Here is a 22,546-nt window from a genome sequence, read left to right on the forward strand (position 1 = left end):
ATCTAAGGACCCCACCTCCCTTGGCAGAGCCAAAGTCTCCAACCCTCCCGTCCTGCTGCCAAGAAGTGTCTCCTGTGACCCAACAGGTGAAAAGCAGAAGAGGTTGGGACTGCATTTTCGTTTTGTCTGTGAGGCCAAGTTCTATGCTGCTGTCGCCTTTGATGTGCTCTAGCAAGCGTGTCCACCCCTGGGTTGTCAAGGCCACAGGTTCCCTGCCAGCACCCCCCGCTGTCTTCTTTCCTCCCTGCCGTCCTGGGCCTGCTCTCCTTCTTCCAGCTCCTCCCCCTACTGTGGAAGAGAAGCGCGGGAGGACCCAGCCCTGAAATTCTGGGCAGAGGAGAGGGGCCAGTGGTGGGTACGGGGAGAGACTCTGAGCCCTGAGCTTCCAGAACATTCAGGAAGGAGTTGGAATTCCAGCCTGCCTTCGCTTTCTCCAGGCATCCCCAAAGCCCTCGCCCAAGTGGGTCCTCGCCTCTCCTGGCCCAAGAGGGTTGACTGCCTCCTGCCTGCAGCAGCCTGTGCTCCTCTGATCCTTCCTCTGTGACGCAGCCAGCGGGCAGCTCTAAATCCAAGTTCTGACGGCTCGTATGTAACTTCTGTGGCTTCTGGGGGTCCCTCAGATAAAGTTCAAACTCCAGATCTCACCCCGGCTCCCCACTCCCATCCCAGCTCACACCCAACACCGGCCACACAGACTGCGCTCAGCCCAGGATGGCCGGTCGGCTCCTCCCTGACCTTCAGCCCCCGCCCCCGCCCCCGCCAGCCTTTGCCTGGGCGTGGACACTGTTGGAATTCCTGTCTCTCTGCCTGGCAGACGTGTGCCCCCAACAAGGTATCGCTGCGGAGACGTCTCCTCCATGAGTGCCCGTGCTGGCTGAGCCCCCTCTGCTCGCCACAGCTCCATGTCCATCCTGTGCCCTGCCTTCACAAGTGCCACTAGTCTCTGGTTGCCAAGCCTCCTCAGCTGCCTCCTGCCTCGCTCCGCCCCTGACCTCGAGATCCTTGTGGATAAAAATGGTGCTGATTTGGTTCCATGGCCCCAGCACTCGCCACCAAGAGGGCCTGGCACTAATCCATATGGATCACTGAGGCATGAATAGAAATCTATCCGCATTTGCTGGCTCTGGCTCCTCCTCCGGGCACGCACGCGCACGCGCGCGCGCACACACACACACACACACACACACACACACCCCCGCTGCTTAGGGAACAGAATTTCTTCAAATGCCCTCAGGAGGGCCAGTGATGCTTTCCAAGGTTTTTAGAAGGCTGGCTGCCCTGGCAGGGAGGACAAGTATCATTCTCTCCACTTGGCAGATGGGTGAACTGAGGCCTGGAGAGGAGAAGGGCCTGGCCCACATTCGTGGCATCACCTCACCCAGAGAGGCAGAATGGGAAGTTCACACAGCCTGTCTGCAGCAGGACGCAGATTTGAGCCAGGGTCAGAGCCCCACCCCTTCTGCAGCTCTGCAGGGTGCGTCTCTGAAGCACGTACAGCCTGTGACTTAGCGGAGACAGGATTTCAGTCATCAGCCTCGATTGCTCAGGGAGCCAGCCCCTGCCCCCGCCCCCCGGGCCCGGCCACCTGGAATTGCCCTCATCAAACCCATCCTCCCTGGCCGCTGCCCAGGACCAAGGCAGCGCAGAGGTCCCCACCCTGCTGGGGGGGCCCATGAGCCGCCCCCGCCCCGCCTTGCAAATTGGTAATTGCTGTGTGGTCAGACCAGAAGGAATTAGACAAGCCCTCTAGGAATTTCATACTGATTTTGCAAATGAAAATGGAGACTTGCCTTTTGAAGTCTAGGCAGCTGTGTCAGCAGGCACGTCTGAGACAGCAGGAAAAATAAAAACTGCGTACGTCCAAGCAATGGATGCAGCTGCTTTGTAATAATAATGAGGATGATGGTAACCATGGCAACCACTAACTGATGGCCTGCCGTGTAGACGCTTGTCCCTTCGAGGGTCTCAATCTGCTCACCTGCAATTCCCCATCTGTTTCTGTCTGAACCTTAAGCGGAGCGGGGCTGGGTGGGTGAGGATCCTTCGCCACTGGATCCCCTCCTGGCCTGACTCCTGTCACATGAACTTCCGAGCGCCGTACCTTGAACACGCTTTTCTCTCAGTCGCACTCATCCTGCACAGCCCAGGAGCCTGATTCCTTCGCCAACTCCTAGGCCATGTCATAACCCCCTTGGAGACGCCAAAGTCGCTTTTTTCCCTTTTATCTTTAATGGATTACTGGGTTTTATAATCATCTGTTTACCTGTCCAGCTGCTCCACTATCTCAAAGGTCCTCAAAGCTTTAAGGCAGGTCCAGATGATTCTTGGGACTTGCTGATACATTTGGTTCTTTTTGCTCTCTGCGCAGTGTGTATTCAATTTAAGAGCTCAGAGGTGGTTAATAGGCAGCAAAAAAAAAAAAAGAAAGAAAGAAAGAAAAAAAATTAATGGCAGGTAGTTGACCCCAGGGTCAGGGAGGGCATGGATGTTGAAGCCTGGGCAGAGCTGAGGCTGGGGCCACGGAGCCCTAACGATGGGGGACCATGGGACGTCACTTGCTTCCCTGAGCCTTGGTTTCCCTGTCCATAAAGTAGAGACAAAACGTTGGCCTCACTGGGCTGTTATAAGGAATCAACGAGGAGTTCCTGTCATGGCTCAGTGGTTGGCCAATCCAACTAGGAACCACGAGGTTGCGGGTTCAATCCCTGGCCTTGCTCAGTGGGTTAAAGATCCGACGTTGCCGCGAGCTGTGGTGTAGGTCGCAGAGGTGGCTCGGATCCCGCGTTGCCGTGGCTCTGGCGTAGGCCAGAGGCTACAGCTCCGATTTGACCCCTGGCCCGGGAACCTCTATATGCCGCGGGCGTGGCCCTAGAAAAGACAAAAAAAAAAAAAAAAAAAAAAAGAAAGGATCAGTGAGTTTCCCTATGCCAAGTGCCTGGACCCATAGGCTATTTAAATCCTGAGACGGTAGGGCGTCGCCCTCCTAAAATGCTAGGCTCCTAGAGCATGATAAGCACAGCTGAGAGGTGTTCCCGCATCCTCATGTTTCAGCAGGGGACCCTGTGACCAGAAAGCAGGCCCCCAGCGGGTCTGGGCAGATCTGCAGCACTGGAATCTAGGTTTCCAGCCTCGCTCCAGCTTATCTGTATCTAAAACTAAAAAACCAAGGGACCCCATCCCACAGGGCAGACCCCATGCAAACTCCCTTCCTGGAGACCCCAAGCCTCTGGGTCTGCCCCCATTCCCCCACCACCACCCAGCCCCAGCCCCAGCCCCAGCCCGGCTGTCAGCCTCCCTACCCAGCAGAATGCTAATCTCCTCCTGTGGGTGGCTCCGGATTTATGAGCATTTCCTGGCATGACTTGAAGGACAGAAGAGGAATGCCGGGATCTTTAAGGGTGGTCTTTGGGTGGAGAAACTAGGCATTCAGAAAAAAGAAGGGAAGAAAGCTAGGGTGAGTCAGCCTCCGCTGCCGGAGGCTCGGCCAGCCCACACTGCAGGGCAGATGCAGGAAGTGGCGGCACCGCCGGGGTCCAGCGGTGGGCGTCCTCGGAGCGGGGAGCATCTGTGCTCGAAGCACAGTCCAAGTCCCTGGGTTGCGGCTGGGGTTTGGGACAGGGTTCAGGCCCAGGAGGGAGGAGTGTGCTCAGAGCTTTCTCTCTAGGAGGAAGACGGCTGCCTCCGCTTTGGACTCATCTCCTTGCTTCGCGCCTGCCTCCCCAGATTCCATGTCAGCCACCGCCACCACCTCTGCTCAGCCACTGGGACTTTCCATCTCGCTGGGGGGACGGGCTCCCCACCAACCCCACCCCACCTCTCCGACCACGTCCTGGAAAGCATCCTTGCCTCTCCAGCTTGAGCCTCTGCTCTCCCCGCTCTGAGCCCTGAGCTGACACAAGTCACCTGGCCTCCCTTGTCCTGGTTTCAGTGGGAAGCCCTGGCAGGGGATGAACCAGGGACGTTGGGCCCCTTCTCCCTGCTGGCCCCTGCGGTCCAGTCCTGGAGTGGTCGCTGTGGTCTCCCGCAGCGGCTGTGGCTCTGGCCAGGTTCAGCTCTCTGACCTCCCTTTCCCTTTAAGGCTTAGGAGCAGGAAAGCTTCCCACTGCTGCTGCTCCTCAGTGCTCCACCATCTCCTGTCCACACCTCTCTGAGTATCCTGTCACCAGGGGGCTCAGTTACCATTTCAGCTGAACTTCAGCCGAGCGCACTTCCCTGGCAGCGCACCACGTGTTTTCTGCTGGGTCTCTGCCTGCAGCAGATCTCATGGACTGGGTCCCCCTCATTCACTCCCCTCCGGCCATGCTGGCCTCCTTCTGCCTCTTCACACCCATCAGGCTTGCTTCTACCTCAGGGCCTTTGCACTTGCTGCTCTCGCTGTCCTTCTCTTGGATATCCACGTGACCGCTTCTCTCGTCTCCTGCAGGTCTCTTCTCAGTGTCACTTCTCACTGCAGCTTTCCTGGGCATCTCATCTAAAATGTCAACCCCCAACACACGCACACACGCACGCACACACACACACACTTCCTACGTCCCTTGCCTTATTTTCTCCCAGCCACTGTCGTCCCTCTCTAACATAGATATTTTATGGTTGTTTATGTTCATGGCCAGCTTTCTCCTCCTGAGTGAAACTCCAGTACGACAGAGATCTTTGTTTTCTGTTTACTGCTGTCCGTCTAGGGTATGGAACAGTATCTAGATCGTAAGTGCTCAATAAAAATGTATTCAGTGAATGTGTGAGTTGGCCCCTTTTGCAGGTGGGTAAACCAAGGCTCAGGGGAGGAAAATGGCTTGCCCAGGGCTTTATGGTAGAGATTCAGATGGAGAAGGGAGCTGGTCCTACCTGCTGGCCCAGAGCCAGTCCTGGCTCCAGGAAATCTTGTGTTTATTTGGAGGCTGCTGTTCAGTGCCCAGTGTCCAGGGACAGGGCTCTGGGCTGGGGGCTGGGGGGTCACGGCACGCCGAGCAGGAAGCAGGGAAGTAGTCGGCACTGCCCTGGTGCCGTCAATGGGGCCAGGAGAATAAATAAATAAACCTGAGCCAGAGCCCGACAGGCTCTAACCTGTAATGAAATCTCCAGGCTGGAGAAACCTTCCCGCAAGGCAGAGCTGTCCTTCACCCCAGCCAACATCCGTGGCCCAGGGTCTAAGGGGCCCTGGGGGCACTGGGTCCTACCAGGGAGCTGCACAGGATGGGAGTCTGGGATGGGTGGTCCAGCTTTTCATCCATCCAGTCATTCATTGTGCACGTATTTCTCAAGCATCTACTGTGGAAGTATCAGGCCCTGTGCTCTTGGCTGGAGGAAGAGCCACAACCAAGAAAGGTACTTTGCCGGCCCTTGGAGTGTTCAGCTTCGAGCAGGAAGAATGAGCCTTACATAGTGAGGAAGCGGAGAGAGTACAGTGGTCCAGGAAGCGAGCACTAAGCAGGGGAATGGCTGAGAAGAGAGCCTCTGAGAAGCAGAGTGGGAGCTGGGGGTGGGAGAGGGTTCCAGGCAGAGGCGGGACGAGAGGGGAGGTCCTTAGGTTGGGAACGTGAGTTCAGCACAGGGGAGGACAAAGAGGAAAAACAGCACAGGCGGCCTCGTTCCAGGTGGGGTACCTTGGCCATGTCGCCAATTCCTCTCCCGTATGTCAGCTCCACTCCAAGCAAGCCCCACAGCTAAATCCTACCTCCTCCATCCCAGCTGGCTGCTCAGCACTGGGGCCTCTCACACCAGCCCCTACTTGTCTGTCTGTTCCTCCTACCAACGACTGGCTGGAGGCAGCTCGGTGGCCCAAGGCCAGGGGTCGCAGAGAGAACCCAGCTGGACCTGAGTTTGAATCCAGCTCCAGTTCTTCAATACGAGGCCTCGTGCAGGTGCCTTCGCCACCCTTAAGGCTTCAGTTTCCTCGTGTGTCATGTGGGAACAGCAGTCCATTGCCTGGAAGACCTCTGGTATGGGATGGTTTTTTAATATCCTTACCGTGGCCCGTGGAACCTGGCGGGCCAATCAACTCTGCCCTCATCTCCCATCCCTCTCCTCCGTGTTCACTCAGCTCCAGCCACTCTGGCTTCTGCTCCTCCTTCCATATGCACGGGGCCTTTGCACCTGCTGTTCCCTCCTCTCTCATCCCTTCCTGCCCTCTTTTGCTGCTTCATTTTCTCTCTGTAACACACTGTATGTTTCAGGGTTCTCCAGAGAAACAGAACAAAAAGCATGTGTAGATACATACATACACACATACATACATATATACATACAGACTGACTTATTTGAAGGAATTGGATCACCCATTGTGGAGGCTGGCAAGTCTCAAACCTGCAGAGTGGGCTGGCAGGCTGGAAACCTGGAGGAAAAGAGTTGATGCTCTGGTTCCAGTCCAAAGGCCGCCTGCTGGCAGAATCCCCTTCATCGAGGAGGTTGGGCTTATCTGTTAAGGCCTTCAACTTACTGCCTAAGCCCACCTTCATCTGATTAGTGTGCAGCATAACGTGCTTGTCTCAAAGTCTCCTGATGAAATGCAAATCTCACCTAAACAAAGACGTCAGAATCAGCCACAACTCAACCCAGTGTCCAGGGCCATGACCTAGCCCAAGTTGGCAAAATTAACCATCACAGGTCCACCCCTTGACAACTTGCCACCCATACAGTACCTCCTTAAACCACACCTGATCTCCGAATAAGTAATAACAAGGCCACGTTTATGCCTGGCATGATGTGGCAATTCCGCCTGCAACCAAAATACGCTCACGCCTTCCCCGGAAGAAGATACAGCCTTTTGATGGTATTCACTCTTCTCCTTCATGTACCATAACTCGAATACAGTACTTAAAGCATCTGAGTTAACAATACTTAAGCATCACAACATAAACTCAATATGTCGTATGGTCCACGATGGGAGAGAAGGAAAGAAAAAGAAGAGAGAGAAGAAAGCAAAGGTTTTATACACACACCCACACACATATTCTTAACAAAATAAGGAAGAAACACTCCTGACAAGGAGAGTCCTTGTTTCTGTAACTGGTCACGTGGGCAGAGCTGGTATTTCGACCGGCTTCTCCTCTTCCCACCACCACTTCCTAGTCCCTCGCCTTCTGCCAGCTCCTCCGCTGCCCGTGGCGCTTTAGCTGGTGGGATGACCCAAACCTTCACTCCTGAAGGGTCTGGGCCGTTGGATGTCCTGCCTGCCTTGGGTCCCAGGAGGTCCCCAATGACAGTGGGTCACACAGGGAGATAATCCTCAGAGGCACCCTTGGGATCCACTGTCCTGCAGATGCCCTGCCTCACCTCCACGTGGACAGCAGGCCAGTGTCCCCTTGGTCACTGGGACCCGTCTCCCAGCCAGCACAGAGACGAATGACGGAATGCAGGGCGAATGACGGAAGCAGGAATCAAGGCAAGGCACTGCCTGATGCTTACGTGCTGGGCCTCATCAGCCCCAGGTATCAAACATCCTCTAGGGTAATGGCCTTCTTTGCCTGTTGGTTTAGAGACGGGAGGAGCCCAAAGTGATGGGGAGCAGTCTGATCTTCCGGTTCAGTGGAACCATGGTTGCGTCTCCTACGCACTAAATAGTAACAGTTTAGGAATTACTTTATTTCTTCCGTTTCCTCCCCAGTCGATAAGCTTGATGAGTGCAGGATTCAGATCTGCTCTGTTCTGACTATACCCCTCGACCCAGCACAGTGCCTAGCCCGTGCCAAGCCCTCGGTGAGCACTGCCAGGTGGGTCGGTGCCTTCACTGTGAGTTCCCTGTGCTTTGGGGTGGGTGAGAGGGGACAGCCCCCGCCTGAGAGCCAGGCCTGTCTCCAATGTCCTTCCCGACAACGCGGGTCCTGCCTTCTGATGATGCTGCTGGGCTGACGAGTGAGCACAGGCTCAGTGTTGGCCCTCCCAGCCCGTCCGGGACTGTTTACCAGACTAATCTGGAGCGATAAACCTGTCCCACCTCCTGGCGTCTGTCTCCCTCCATCCAAGGGCTGTGTTGGGAAGATGTGTTTAAATTCCAGGCCTATGCTCAGCAGACGCCGCAGGCCAGCTCCTGGCCTGCAAGCACCAGTGAGGGAGGGGGCCGCCGGGATGCTCAGGGGCTCCTGGTGGCCAGGCCTCCACACATGACCATCTGCGGGGAGCAAGGCAGCTCTCGCCTTCACCCATGTTTGTTATTGCATGTCAAAGTCATGTCATAAACATTAACCCAGAATGGGCCACCGAGGCTGTGGGCAGGGAGGGTTTGTTATTCTAAAGTGGCCGGGAGCAGAAGACGCCAAGGCCCAGGAGTCTGAGCAGGGCCAGGCTTGGGATGCAGGGCGAATGACGGAAGCAGGAATCAAGGCAAGGCACTGCCTGATGCTTACGTGCTGGGCCTCATCAGCCCCAGGTATCAAACATCCTCTAGGGTAATGGCCAGTTGGCATATCTGCCTCTAAAAGGAGGTCTACGTGAGTAGAAACCAAGTCCAGTAAATCTAACAACCCCAGATGCTTGCAGAGGATCAACAGAAAGTGTTTGTTGAATGACTGAATGAACGAATGTAGCTCCCGAGTCTTTTGGAAGTGTTGAAAGTGCCCACGAAGGAGCACATATTACTTTGAAGTCCTGGCCACAGGAACCTGACAAACATAATTTCAGAGCCCAGCCCTGCCCTTTGCCAGCCATGTGCAGGCCTTGGGTCCCCTCCCCTCTGCTTCTTTGGTTTCCCAGCTGTGAGTGGGGACATGTCCCATCAAGAGCAGAGGGAAGCCCTGAGGGCAGTGGTGAACGGAGAGCATGGGTTCCAGGGCTCTACGATCCAGGCTCGAATGCATGTCCCACCCACTCCGGCTGGGTGACTTATCTCCACTGCAGCTGCTTTCTGTTTTCCAGTCTATTCAATGGAGCTGACACGCACCAACTGTAAAGGCTAGATATCTATATGCCTAGAGGGCTCCTGACACAGAGTAAGTGTTAATAAACACAGTTATCCTGATAATGAATGGCTGAGGACCGCTTAACCAATTACAAAGGAGGGATTCGAGGCAGGAAGAGGCAGAGGGGGAAGGTCACGTGATTCACGGTCAGCATCCTTCTCTTAAGAGGAAGTAGTTCTTTTTTTCCATTGAAATATATTTGATTTACAATGTTGTGTTAATTTCCACAGTATATATTCCATTTTATATATACATGTGTATATATATGCTTTTAAAAAATACTCTTTTCCACTGCGGCTCATCACAGGACTTTGCCTACAGTGCTCTGTGCTGTGCAGGAGTTATGTCGTGAGCCAAAGGGGCGTCCAGTTGTCTGTGCTGTGCAGTACATCTTATTGTTTATCCCTCCGAAGTGGTTCTAGAATGTCTTCTGTTAAGCAGTAACCAGAGGGGCAGGCTCCCTGCCCTCACAAGCTCTCCGTCTACAAGGCAGCAAGCAGGGAATTGCCTGACATGGACAATGGACGCTCCAGTGGCATGAGTGCCAGGACCAAGGGCAGCTCGGGAGGGGGGTGGTCTGTGCTGGGTGTCACAGGGAGTCCAGAATGACAGGTTTGGGTTTCAGTCCCGCCCCCCCCACACACACACCCGCTGTGCCACACGAGGGATGCTTCTTAAATGATCTGGTTCCAGTTTTCTGTCTCTGAAATTTTAGTAATAAATACTCCCTGGCTGTTTCTGGCTATTTCACAAGGCTCCTGAAAATGATAAAAGTGAGTATGGCAAGGTCTGTGGGATAAAAGCGGACGGTGCCAGTGGGCATTTGGAAATCCAGCCCCATACACGGTCCAGGGCACCGCAGAGGGGGTCAGGAAACAGGGAGCCCAGGGTGACCCCAGCTCACTGTGTGGCCTTGAGCAAGCTTCATCCTGCCTGCTCTGGACCCCTCTCTTTTCTCCTCTTCTGTGTGAAGAAGGCACAGGAGGAGCTCAGTGGTTCTCACACTAGGCTCCGGGGCACCTGTGGTTCCACAGAGAAGCCTCGGGAGCCTGTAGCACAGGGACATTGAGCTGACGGGACTTCAAGCACTGGCCTGCCTCCTTCAGATCACTCAGGGAAATTTCAGGAGTTCCCTTGTGGCGCAGTGGGTTAAGGATCAGGTGTGGTCCCTGCTATGGCAAGGGTTTGATCCCCAGCCTGGCAACTTCCACTGCTGCGGCCGTGGCCAAAAACAAACATCGAGGAAGTTTCTATTTCTATCTACTGCACATTTTGTGTTCCAAGTAAGCTTCCTTTGGAAAGCAATAAAAACAAGAAAGGATTCCATGGCTACATCAGGTTTGAAAAACCACTGGACCCTAGGGGTGCTTCAGCTTCCATCCAGAAAGCTTGAGGCCCAACTATTTCCTTCCAACATTTATTTAACATGCATTTATTCCGCACTTACTCCATGCCAGGACGGTTCTCAGGGCCCCGCAGACGGTAACACGCTTCATTCACTAGAGCACCCCCCTCCCCGAATTCTGCAGGGGCCACATGACTACGGAAGTGACGCCCTGAGTCTAAGAGGGTCCAGGGGACCATTTCTCCTCCTGCCCTATCTTCTGGGCACCTGACGTCACTGCAGGCCAGGTGGTGCCAGCTCTGAGAAGAAGCAGGGCAGGGGTGTGTGGCACAGGGTGTGGTCGCAGGGCGTTTGCATGTGCCGCAGCGCTCCGGCCCAACGCAGACGCTTTCATCCCTGCCCGTCCTGGGTGGGAGGAAGTGCCACTGGCCTCAGCGGTATCCATGGCAACAGGGCTGCTGCCTCCTGCGATCCATCCCCACCCGTCCTGCTGCCATTGACACCCCGTGCCAGGTGGCTGCAGATCGGATTCAGGGGTGGTGGCCAGAGCCTGGGGACCTGGAGAAGGTCCAGCGGTGGTGGCGTGTGACCTCATCACCAGTCAGCTCCTTAGGGGAGCAGCCTGGGCTGCCACAGCTCAGTGCTCTCCGGCCGTCCTGCCCGGCCGGAATCACAAATGGGAGGGCATGGGTGGAGGTGAGCTCATGAACACAAGCCTGGCCCAGTCGCCCGGGACAGTATTTTAGGCAGACTCTGTGTACCTGCTGCCTGAGCTTTTCTGTTCAGGGTATGTGTCCTGGAACCACATGGCGAATGCCACTTGGTAGAAGTTTCTGCCACGTGGTGGCAGCGTGCCCCCAGTGCAGACAGAATGCGCGAGTTCCAGGGCCAAGACTGAAGGACTGACAGAGCAGCCTTGAGCTATGAATTGACCACAGCTGTGTCAAAGTGTCAAAGAACGGATGGGTGACACCCTCTCTCTACCAAGCACCGTGCTGAGTGCCACCAATGCAGAAACGAATAGGATGCAATTCCTGCTTTTAAGCAGCTCAGAGAGACAGGCAGCCAAACGGCAGGGACCTTCCAATGTCTGCGTCCTGCTGGAAGGAAGCACAGTGGGTCACCCACCTCTCCCCACAGCTGTGCTGGGAGGCGCCTGCTCCGAGGCCAGGCCCTGGCGGCAGGCATGGAGGCTCAGCTGGGCTCACCTGGGCTCCCTTGCTTGTGCAGGAGCCGGCTGGCTGTCGGCTGGCCTCAGGTGGCCTTGGGGGGACACTGGAAGCACTTGGGCACTTACCCTCCAACAGGCCAACCTGGGCTGCTCTCGAGGCCACGTGGACATGTGAGAGGTAGCAGCACACCTGCGATGCTTCCTCCGCTGCCTCTGGAGGCTGGTGATGCTGGCCTCCAGCTGTCACGCAGCAAGTCCAGAGCCAGAACGTGAGGGAGCCTGAGTTCCACGGCCAAGGGCATGATACAGGAAAGTGTCAAGGTTGAGGGCATTACTGTATCAGGCTGCCACCGGGTCCCCTGGGAGCTCGAGGGAGGGGCCTCGCCCAGCCCCCAGGTGGTCAGAGAGGCTTCGTGGAGCTGGGCCTTTATCCTCAGCGTAGGAGGCACCCATGAAAGTTTTGAGCAAAAAAGGAGAAAGACCATCGGATTTGTGCTTTGACGAGATGACTGGCAGAAAAATAGGGGCTGGTGGGGAGGGAGGGGGTCTGCAGGGAAGGGGATGGGCTGCAGTGGACCCAGCCAGAGATGCTGGGGTCTGAATTGGTGTAGACCAAGAGGCTGGGGGGCAGTCGTCCCAGACTCTGCAGACTGGGTGAGCGGGGCCTCGGCACTGCTGGGCAGGCTGGCGCTGGGGACGCAGCAAGGACTGGTGGCCTGAGACCACTTCCTGATATTTGGCACAGGAAATGCAATTGTTTTTCCCTCTACATGTGCTAAATAACCCACTTAATGGTCACGTTGCTCCCTTCCTCTTGGCCAGTAGAGTCTGGGATGCACAGTTTTGTGACGCTGGCGCCAGTCCCAGCCATGCACGATTGGACACAGCCCTTCCTCTCCTGGGCCTCAGTTTCCCCCTCCAAGAGGGGACATTTTATTTTTTTTCAATTGAAATGTAGTTGATTTACAATATTGTGTTAGTTTCGGGTGCACAGCAAACTGATTCAGTTTTGTCTTTTCAGATTGTTTTCCCTTATAGGTTATTACGCGATATTGAATATTGTTCCCTGTGTTATACAGTGAACCCTTGCTGCGTATCTCTTTTGTATATAGTAATGGGTATCTGTTAGTCCCATTCTACTAATTTATTCCTCCTTTGCTCCCTTTCCCCTTAAGTTTGTTTTCTGTGTCTACGAGTCTATTTCTATTTCGTATATAAATTAATTTGCATTTTTTTGGATTCCACATAGAGGTGATATCATATAACATGTGTCTTTCTCTTTCTGATTTACCTCACTTAGTACGATAATGTCTAGTTGTATCCATGTTGCCGAAAATGGCATTATGTCATTATTTTTTATGGCTGAGTAATAGTCCCTCATTTAAATGAACCACATCTTCTTTATCCATTCATCCATTGATTGACCTTTAGGTTGCTTCTGTGTCTTGGCTGCTTATAAATAGTACACCCTGAACATTAAGCTATATGTATCATTTTGACTTAGAATTTTCATTCTGGATAGATGCCCAGGCCTAGGATTCCTGGATCACATGGTACCTCTATTTTCAGCTTTTTAAGGAACCTCCATACTGTTTTCCATAGTGGCTGCATCAGTTTATATTCCCGCAAACAGTGCAGGAGGGTTCCCTTTTCGCCACACCCTCTCCAGCATTTCCTGTTCGTAGGCTGTATGATGATGGCCATTCCGACTGGTGTACAATGGTACCTCTTTGTGGTTTTGATTTGCTCAACATCTCTAATAGTTAGTGATGTTGAGCATCTTTTCATGTGCTTGTTGGCCATCTGTATGTCTTCCTTGGAGCAATGTCTATTTAGGTCTTCTGACCATTTTTTGATTTTTTTTTTTAATATTGAGCTGTGTGAGATATGTGTATATTTTGGAAATTAACCCCTTGTCAGTCACGTTAAAATAGGACATTTGAGATCATGTCTCAGGGCCTCGTGCCTTGGGCTGGCCATGTTCCATTAGAGCTGTGGTCCTCAAATGCCAGAAACAGTCGGACTGCTAAAGAAACCCCCAGGGAGCATGTTAAAAATGAATGCCTCAGAGGTTCCAATTTCAGAATCTCTGATATTTCTGTCCAGCCCTCCAAATGATCCTGATGCCTTGGTAGCTCTGGCTGGACACAGGTGTGTCCCCAGGGCCTGCCACGGTGGCCCAGAACCCAGAGGGGAGGGAGGAAACTCGTGCTGAGTGGCAGCACAGACCCGAGTCGGGGGCCCAGCTCCCAAGGCCTTTGCCGGGTGAGGGTGGCTTCTGGAGAAGACGGCATGCAGCTTGGACCTTGACATCTAAGTGGGCTTTCTGGGTTTTTTGTTCCCTTGTTTGCTTTGCTTTGTTTGAGGGTACTTTGGATTCCAAAATGAATCTGTGCTCCTTCTAGAACTTTTCTAGGCGCAGGAGAAAGAACCAAAAGAAACTCTCACCCATCACTCCAAACCCCAGGCACAGCGAGGGTTTTCACTTTGCCATGTTATTAGATGCAGCGGGGACCCATGAGGGCAAAGGGCTGAGGGGCGAGCCAGCCCAGCGTGCTGAGAGGCCAGCGAGTGAGGACCCGGGGACGTGGACATTCGGGCAGTGCCAGCGGCGGCTGGGGCCCCCACACCCTGTTTCAGGGCCCAGTGCCCCAAAGTCGAGCAGAAGGAGGGCCGTCCTGGAGGGTCAGGGATCCTCAGCCAGGGTCCCGGAGCTCAGCCCTGACTCCTCTCGTCCCTCCGCACAGGTGCTGTTTGCCCTGAACCAGACGCTGCTGCAGCACGAGAGCGTGCGGGCCGGGAGCCTGCAGGCGCCCTACACCACCGAGGACCTCATCAAGCACTACAACTGCGGGGACCTCAATGCCGTCATCTTCAACCATGACACGTCCCAGGTAGGCTCCCCTCCCCTGGCCCTGGCACCTCCAGGGCACCCGTTCCACAGCCAGGCCCAGAGGAAGGTATTTATTAGACGCCCACTGTGTGCCAGGCGCAGGTGCTCTTCTCTCCAGCCACGGTAAGCAGGAGCCGTTGGTACCTCTGCTCTGCAGATGGGGAAACTGAGGCTGCACGAAGGGAGTGCAGCCCTTGAGCTTGGTGTCTGCAGCTCTTCGGCCCAGACCTGGAAGCTTAGCCTGTAAGAAGAGGGAGGCCTCGGCGGGGCTCCGTTCAGCCTTTGGGGAGATGACAGCCCAGAGTGCCTCAGAGCTTGGCCTTGCATCCAGCCCAGGGCGCTCCGCCTGGATCAGGGTCCTGGCGGGGAGATCACCCCCAGGCTGGCCAGACAGGGGTGGGAGCCTGGGAGCTGAGCACGGCTCCGCCAGGCCTCCCTTAGCCCTGGGGGTAAATCCCAAGAGCTTCGCTGGCCGTCGAGGCCCGGATCCCGTCCCCCACGGACCTCCTCACAGCGCAGGTCCCCGCCCCACAGACCTCCCTCTGCCGACCTCTGCTGCTGAGAGCACTCCCACCACGCGCTGCCTCTCCCACTACTCTGCCTTCGTCAGGCTCCTCCCTCCCGGTTTCCTCCCAGCCGGCCATGGTCAAGGTCACCTCCCCTGAGAAACCACCCCCACGCCCTGGGTGGAGGGCAGGCACCTCGAGGTCCCCCTCTGCTTTCTATGCCTGGTGTTTGATTATCCATCCATTCAAGGGACAGCAGAATTAGGAGCCTCTTCTCTGCTCCGGACACTGCACTGGCTCCCCATTTCCTCAGGGTAAAGCCAGAGTCTCTGCGGAGGCCTTTCCCCACCCTCAGCCACCCGTCTGCCGCCTCCCCTCGCACGCGCCACTCCAGCTGCACCGGCCGCCCTGCTGACCCCTGAGCCACCCGCACAGCACACGTGGCCCTTGCACTGGCTGTTCCCTCCGCCAGGAAGGCCTCTCCACAGGTCTTACCATGGCTCGCCCCTCGCTGACTTCAAGACGGAACTCAAAGACCGTCTCAGGGACAGGGGGGCCCCACCTTCCCCATCTAAGTTGCAGTCCGAGCCCTCCGCACCCCTGCCTTTTATTCTGCTCACATTCCCCCACAGCCTTTATGCTGTGATTTGCTGATCTTGATTTACTGATCAGTGATTATTTATTGACTGTCCTTCCCCACTGCATCATAAACGCCCCAAGGGCAGGGATTTGCATCCCTTTGATTCATTGCTTATTGGCTAGAGCAGTGCCGGGCATGGAGCAGGACTCAGTCAGTACTGGGTGAATGAAGGGAGTGGCTTGTAAATGCCCAGCACAGTGCAATGGAGGCGGGTGCAGCGGGCAGCCAGGGAGCTGCCCTTGCGGGGCTGATGGTCTCAGAGGAAAGAGGACATTCAACAAGCAATCGCTCCCAAGTGTGGTCCTTGCTACGAGGGAGAGGGGAGGATACTTTTGAAGCCTGTGGCAGGAGCAGGAATTTGGGTGGGCTTGGGAGTAGGGCTGGGCGAGGGTGGGGAGAGAAGGAAAGATTCCCTAAGATAAGAGAAGAACCTGCATTGGCCACAGACAGAAGGCAAAAGCATGTTCTAGCAGAGGAAACCGTGTAAAGGAGCTGGAAGCAAGAGACTGCAGGAGGAGGGGTGAGAAGCATAGCCAGGGCGCCCCCGACCCTGAGCTCCTCAAGAGCCCCCTCTGGTCCCGGATCCAGCTCGGGGTGTGGTACAGAGCGAGTGTCAGTCAGCGAGGCCGCACAGGCAAACGGAGGTGTGTGCCGTGCCCGGCGCAGCTCAGAGGGGGATGGAGGCAGGCTCGGAGGCTGGGATTCCGGGTGTTCTGGCTCTAGGTGGTAGAAGACAAAGGAAGAAGCCTGGCAGCACAAGGCTCACAGGTGGAGGCTGCTGAGCCCTGAGCAGCCAGGAAGCTATGTGGCCAAGGGGGACCGGGTCACTGCTGGGGATGGTCTGGCCATGACCTGGCCAGGCTGGAGCAAGGGGTGTGCAGGACAGGGTCCTGGCCATGGAGGGCAGGACACCAAGCTGAAAGGGAAGAACAGGGTGGCCTTGGGTGATGACAGGCTCAGACTTTCTTTGAGCCTGTGTCCAGAACCACTGATAGGTCCCCGACAGGTGAACTGCATCAGGGGACTCCTGGCAGTGCCTATGTTGGAAATGGGTAAGAGGGCACAGGTAGATCAGCCCACCCAGATTAGAACAGCAACCCAGGCTGCACCCAGGGGTGCACGGGAAGAGTCTAGCCCTCAAGGGAGAAGCTGGGCAGCCCTGCCCCAGACACAGATGAGCCTCGTGTCAGGGTAGCAAGGCTAAATCAAGTGCCCATGTGCTAACAGAGAACAGGTCTGTGGCTGGAGGCCTCGAAGGACACAGGGGCTGGAGGGGGGCAGTCACTGCCTGCAGCTGGGCTAGGGGTGCTTCTGGGAGAAGGTGGCGTTAGTCCAGGTTTGATGTAGAGTCTGTCAGGTGTGGACAAAGTCAGGGCTGGAGGGCTGAGCAAGCTGCCCCAGGGGGCGCGGGAAAGGGAGACAGCGAGGAATGATGTGCAAAGCAGAGACCAGACCAGTGGGAGTGAGGGGCTGACGCCCCGGGGTATTGAAGCCGAAGCCAGAGAGGGCTGTGGTCGGAAAGATGCCTCTGGCCAACGTGCAGAGGCGGCTGGAGTGTCCTCTGGAGGCTGAGGCTGGCCAGATGCAGGGCCCGGGATGATGACACAGCGGGAGAGGAGCCAGGGACACCTCAGCTTTGGTCCGCTTTATCTCATCCCGCCCCACCATCCCGCCTTCAGAAGTGGCCGAGGCCGTGGCCTCCCCCGCTCTCTGGCCACTAGCATGGTCACTGTCCCCCAGTCAGCAGGGTAACCCAAAGGCCCCTCCCTGGGAACCTTCTCTGAGTGCTCAGCCTGGACTAGGTGTAGTATAACCACATATATTTATCGTCCAGACTCAGACGGTTTTGAGAGTGAAAGGTCAAGTCTAATTGAGTCAGAGTACCTCCCTGGCCTGCAGCCGTCTACCCTAGCCAGCAACCTGGACAGTCCTGGACAAACCAAAATGCATGGTTACCGTATTCGCTGCACCTCCAGGCTCCCGCATCCCTCACCTTCCTCTGCAAGCACACATCCCGCAGCAGTCTGGCCCCACTGGCCGTGAGCCTCATCCAGGGCCCAGGCGAGGGAACTCAGTGGCCTCTTAGCCAGACCCAGGGCTGGACCCACAGAAACTCTCAGAAGGGGTCTGTAGGATGGACAAGGTAAAGAGACAGGCTGAGGACATGGAGGCTGTGACATCAGCAGGCCTTTGACCACTAGACCTGACACAGCCCTGCCGGGGTCCAGGGAGCGCCCCCAGCCCCACTCCAGCTCTGCCTGGCCTATCTTCTCATCACTCCCTCTTGGCTCTGTCCCTCTAGGGCCCTGGGGAACCGCTGTGTCCTCTAAAATGTTATCGTGCGTCCTGCACTTGAACTTGCCGCAGGAGATTTAAGACGCCCAACAAGTCTAATGATACCATTAATTTGCTTCCATGCAGCCGGCCTCATCTTTGGCCTGAAGCCAGGGCCTATCAGCATGAAATATGCAGAAAATGTCAGCCAGCTGCCGGGCAGCCCAGGAAACCAAGTGGCTCACGCAGCTTCTTTGTGGCTTTGACATTGAACTTTCTGGTTCTTGTGCTTGTTCATTTTTTTAAGCTCCCTAAGGAATGACAGGAGTTTCTCCTTCCACACATGCACACTTATGGTCAGGGAGCCGAGGAGGGAGGGCCAGACACATCACAGGCCCAGGGAGGAGGCCTCGGCCTGGACTCTCAGGAGGGGAGAGGGAGCAGAACGCTTTCTTCACAGCTCTCTGACAGTTCTGAAGTCCATCTCTCTGTCACCACCATCGCTGTCCCCTGTCCAAGGCCACCCTTTACTGTAGCCCCTGCCGTCATAGGGAAGAGGATGGGGCCAGCGCTGTCCTCCAGGCTAGCGGTATAAAACCCATGTGTAGTCAAGGCATTCTCTGCGCCATGTGCTGGGCTAAGCACTTTCCAAACCGACCTTGTTTAATTCCTGTCACAACACTTAGAACCCCCATATGACCAATTTGGAAACTGAGTCTCAGAGAGGCCAAGCTCATCAGTGGCAAATGACGGCTTCCAACCCTAGTTGACCCAGCTGTCTGACTTTATGGCTCCCACTCACAACCTCTAGAGCTCCTGCCTACGAGCCCTTCCATGCATCCATGCACTTCTCCATTGAAGGAATATTTATTTGTTGATACGACATCATCCTGCAGTCTCGTCTATACTCAAGAAGTGGAGACAAGCCTGTGAGAGCCATGTTTCCAGAAATAAACTTTCTGAGACACAGCCCCTCTTGTGCTCTCCCTCCACTTGGAAGACTGCAGTGTTTCCTATAGTGGTATCGAGTCCAAGTGTGGCCTATTTTGTTAGGGCTGCCAAGCATCAATCAGTTCCACGGTTGGAGGAGGGAGTCAGAATTCTATTCCTTCCTGTATCCATTTGCCAAATGGTCGCCAAGCACCCACTTGGTGCCAAGCTTGATTGTACACTGGCAGAGGTGTTGCATACAGTTGCACAGGTTGTGCACTGTTCAAGTTTAGGATACAACAGTCCTATCATTCTCTTGTTCATCCCATAACAGTGTACAAGCCCTTTGTCTCTCACTCCAGAGAATGCACTGATCCTCGACCAGTTGATAGTACAGGCAGATGTCCCAGCCTCCCTGGGTCCCTCTAGGTTCAGCCTCTGTGGAGACTTCCATTTTCTTTAGAAAGAAGTGGCTCTAGAAGCCATGTGACTGGGCTAAAACCTGCGGGAGATTAGCCTCCCCATGCTAGACGCTCCATTCAGTTCGTCCACCAGTCAGCTCGGACTGTGTCCAGGGCTTGGGGCCTGGGTTGGTGAAGAGGAGATGGAAGGGGGGAACCCAGGTGAAAGACATCCTGGGAGCACAAGCTTGGCGCTTACAGTGACACTGGTGGTTGTGGGGAAAGAGGGGGTACTTTCTGACTCACAGCCTCAGTTTCCTCGCCACAGCGCTGGACACCTGGACCTGCCATCCAGGTTAGGAAGGTGACACCTGGGAATAGAGGCAAACCCCTGGGAATGGAAGAACACAGAAGGGGGCAGGGTAGCCAGGAAGGATGACGCATCTTTATGTTCAAGCCTCCAGAAACCTGTCCTGGGCACCTACTTTGTGCCAGGCGTTGGGGGCCCAGGAATGACAAAGGCATGGTGTCTAAACTCGAGGTGCTCTCTGCCTGGTTCAAGAACACGTCAGAGGAGTTCCTGTTGTGGTGCAGTGGAAACAAACCCAACTAGTATCCGTGAGAAGGCGGGTTGGATCCCTGGCCTCGCTCAGCGGGTTGGGGATCCGGCATTGCCGTGAGCTGTGGTGTAGGTCGTAGACGTGGCTCGGAACCGATGTGGCTGTGGCTGTAGTGGAGGCCAGTGGCTGCAGCTCCGATTAGACCCCTAGCCTGGAACTTCCATATGCTGCCCCTGCGACCCTGAAGAACTTGTCAGAGAGGCTGGCCCAGGCCACGAGGCCGGGTGTGGACATGGGGCTGAGAGCTGGGAAATACGGATAGTTTCAAGCTAGGCTCTTGAACAAGCCATCATTATGGGAGGAAGCCTTGGTCCTATATTTAGAGTTTTTAAGAAGGGATGGAGGGTTTGGGTTACGTCCTGGGGATGGGGAGATAGGAGGTGGCCAAGCAGGGGTGGTAGTCTATTGGCAAGACCAAAGGTCATGACCCCTCCCCTCACGTCTGTAGGGTGGGGTGGGCTGAACGTCATCCATGGCAGCACCCATCATCTCATGCAATCCCCTGCGACACCGTCAGCCCCCTCTTCCAAATGAGGAAACCAGGACTCGGAAACATAAGTAACCTGGCCAAAGTCACACAGCATCAGAACAGGGCTTGAAGCCCGGGTCAGCCTTTCTGCCACCCCCGGGCAGCTCCGCTGACCCTCCACTCCTGCCTGCTGGACCCAATTCCCTGTACGTGCCGGGCGTGGTTGCTACAGTGCCAACCTTCCGGGACCTCAGTGTCCGGAAGCTGAGGTTCGACCAGGCAGAGACACAGGAGGGTGCAGTGTCCATGGCTCTTGGCCTGGCTCTGCCATCCCGTTAGCTCTGTGACTCTGCACTTGTCCTTAACTCTTTGGCGCTTCTTTCTTTATTTGTCAAATTGGGATAACTACAGGCATCTCAAAGCGTTTTTTGGAGTAGACGAAAAACATGCAAAACACACAGCCCACTGTGAGGACCTAAGAAAGGTCAGGTGCCCGTCCCCCCACTGGACTGTGGGTCTTCACTGGAAGCCCACCTCGCTCCAGAAGGAACTGAAGGCAGCCTCTGTCTTGCCTTTGCAGCTGCCCAACTTTATCAACACCACCCTCCCGCCGCACGAGCAGGTGACGGCCCAGGAGATTGACAGCTACTTCCGCCAGGAGCTCATCTACAAGAGGAATGAGCGGATGGGGAAGAGGGTCATGACGCTGCTGCAGGAGAACGAAGACAAGAGCTGCTTCTTTGCCTTCGGAGCAGGTTTGGGCCGCAGGGGCGGCGGGGTGGGGGGTGGGGGGCTTATTTGCAGAATCCTTCAGGGCTGGGGCATTTCCTGGACCCTCTCCTGCCCTCTATGAAGTAGAGGGAAACGTTGAGGCCCAGAGTGAGCAGGGAAGACCATGTGACGTCCAGCACGGCTGGGATCCACAGCAGATCCAAAGCCTTGATCTGCTCTCGGTCAGGGGTTCTTTTGGAACAGCCCCCTGGGCGAGGGCAGTGACCATGGCCGCAACCAGGCTGACTGCTGTGGCCCCTTCCTGTCCCAGGAGGCCTTGTTGAGAGCCCAGGACTGAAGCCAGCTCCGTGGTCCAGCTCAGCCTTGGGCCCACCCCCCAGAGCCAAGGCCAAGACAGTGAGGGCCGCCTGGCCCAGAGGGGAGAAGGCGGCCCTGCCCTTCACAGCCTGGGCTCCAGACCCCAGCCCAGCCCTTTCCAGGCTTCATGGCCTTGGCTCAAGTCCCTCTTCTGTGAATGCGCAGTGATAGCGACACCTCTGGGATGACTTGAAAAGACCTACCGGGTAGAATAGTTGCAGAGTTGAGTGCCACGTAGGGAACTCACAGTGGCAGCCACAGTTACCAGCGTCATCACCGTGGTGACCGTTAGTACAAGTCTTATCAGCGCCATGTAGCCCATGAACTTGATGCTCCTTCTGGGACTCTGGGACGTCCAGGTGCGCAGCTGCGGGGCTTGCGCAGCATCTCTCTCCCTGCTCCTCGCCGCTCTCTTTCCTGCTTCTTCTGCCTCGTTCTTTCTTCCTTTCTCCATGACTGTCTCTGCGGATGACAGGGCTCTTCGTCTTGGGACCAAGATACTGCATTCACCTCCTTTGTCAGCTGTTGCTCTGGAGCTATGATGACAAACATCCGGGCTCATGCTATTTGCAACCTGGGCGGTCCTGACATCCCATCATCACCGCTTCCTACCCTCCAGCAGCGTTTGCTTCAATCACTCTCGGATTCCTTGGGAAGAGCATGGAGCTAAGAGCCCTCCAGGGCCTGGAAATCCCTCCGCCTGGGCCTGCTGCCACCTGCCCCCAGACAGGAAGCAGAGGCCCAGGCAGAAAGCAGGATTCAAAGAATGAAAAGCCAGGCTGTGTGAGCACCGGGGACAGAGGTCCTATAGCTGTTAGCCCAAGCGCCCGTACATCCAGCCTTCAGGCCATGCCAGCCTCTCTCGTGCCCCAGCGGAAGTGCCACAGACTCACAATCAGAAACACACCTGCGGGGCTGGGACACAGATGGCAATTCGAGGTCAAGACCAGGCTTGAGAGAGGGAGTAGAAGCCCGACACAGCAAACACCAGTTAACGTTTACAAATGTGTACTAGCAGCAACTGCCTTGGAGCGTGGGCACCATCCTGCTTGAAAAACACCCGCGTCCATCAGCTCCTTCAACTTTGACATCCTCAATGCCTCTGGCGGGGAGACAGGACAGTGTTTGTTATTCCATTTGGCAGATGGGTCAGTCGAGGTGCAGATGGGAAGTGAGAGGATCTTAGAACTGCGGTGAAACAATGGGCAACACCGACTAGGCTATCCTTCCCGATGGCCTATCTCCCTAAAAAGCCACCCAGCTGCCACTTGGGCCCTCTGTCCCCTGAGAATGCCCGACCCCTCTCCTGCCTGGGCC

At 55.6% G+C, this 22,546-nt stretch overlaps 1 protein-coding gene across 1 annotated transcript in view; it reads left to right on the top strand.

Annotated features, from left to right (window-relative positions):
• Positions 1 to 22,546, top strand: part of TRABD2B (TraB domain containing 2B) — a 212,752-nt gene that overhangs the window by 164,749 nt on the left and 25,457 nt on the right. The window contains exons 3-4 of the mRNA XM_021096678.1: positions 14,155 to 14,301; positions 20,721 to 20,895. Of these exons, the coding sequence (XP_020952337.1) occupies positions 14,155 to 14,301; positions 20,721 to 20,895 (322 nt within the window). The remainder of the gene's footprint in view (positions 1 to 14,154; positions 14,302 to 20,720; positions 20,896 to 22,546) is intronic.

The sequence above is a fragment of the Sus scrofa genome, chromosome 6, assembly GCF_000003025.6.
Source record: "Sus scrofa isolate TJ Tabasco breed Duroc chromosome 6, Sscrofa11.1, whole genome shotgun sequence".
Classification (NCBI taxonomy): domain Eukaryota; kingdom Metazoa; phylum Chordata; class Mammalia; order Artiodactyla; family Suidae; genus Sus; species Sus scrofa.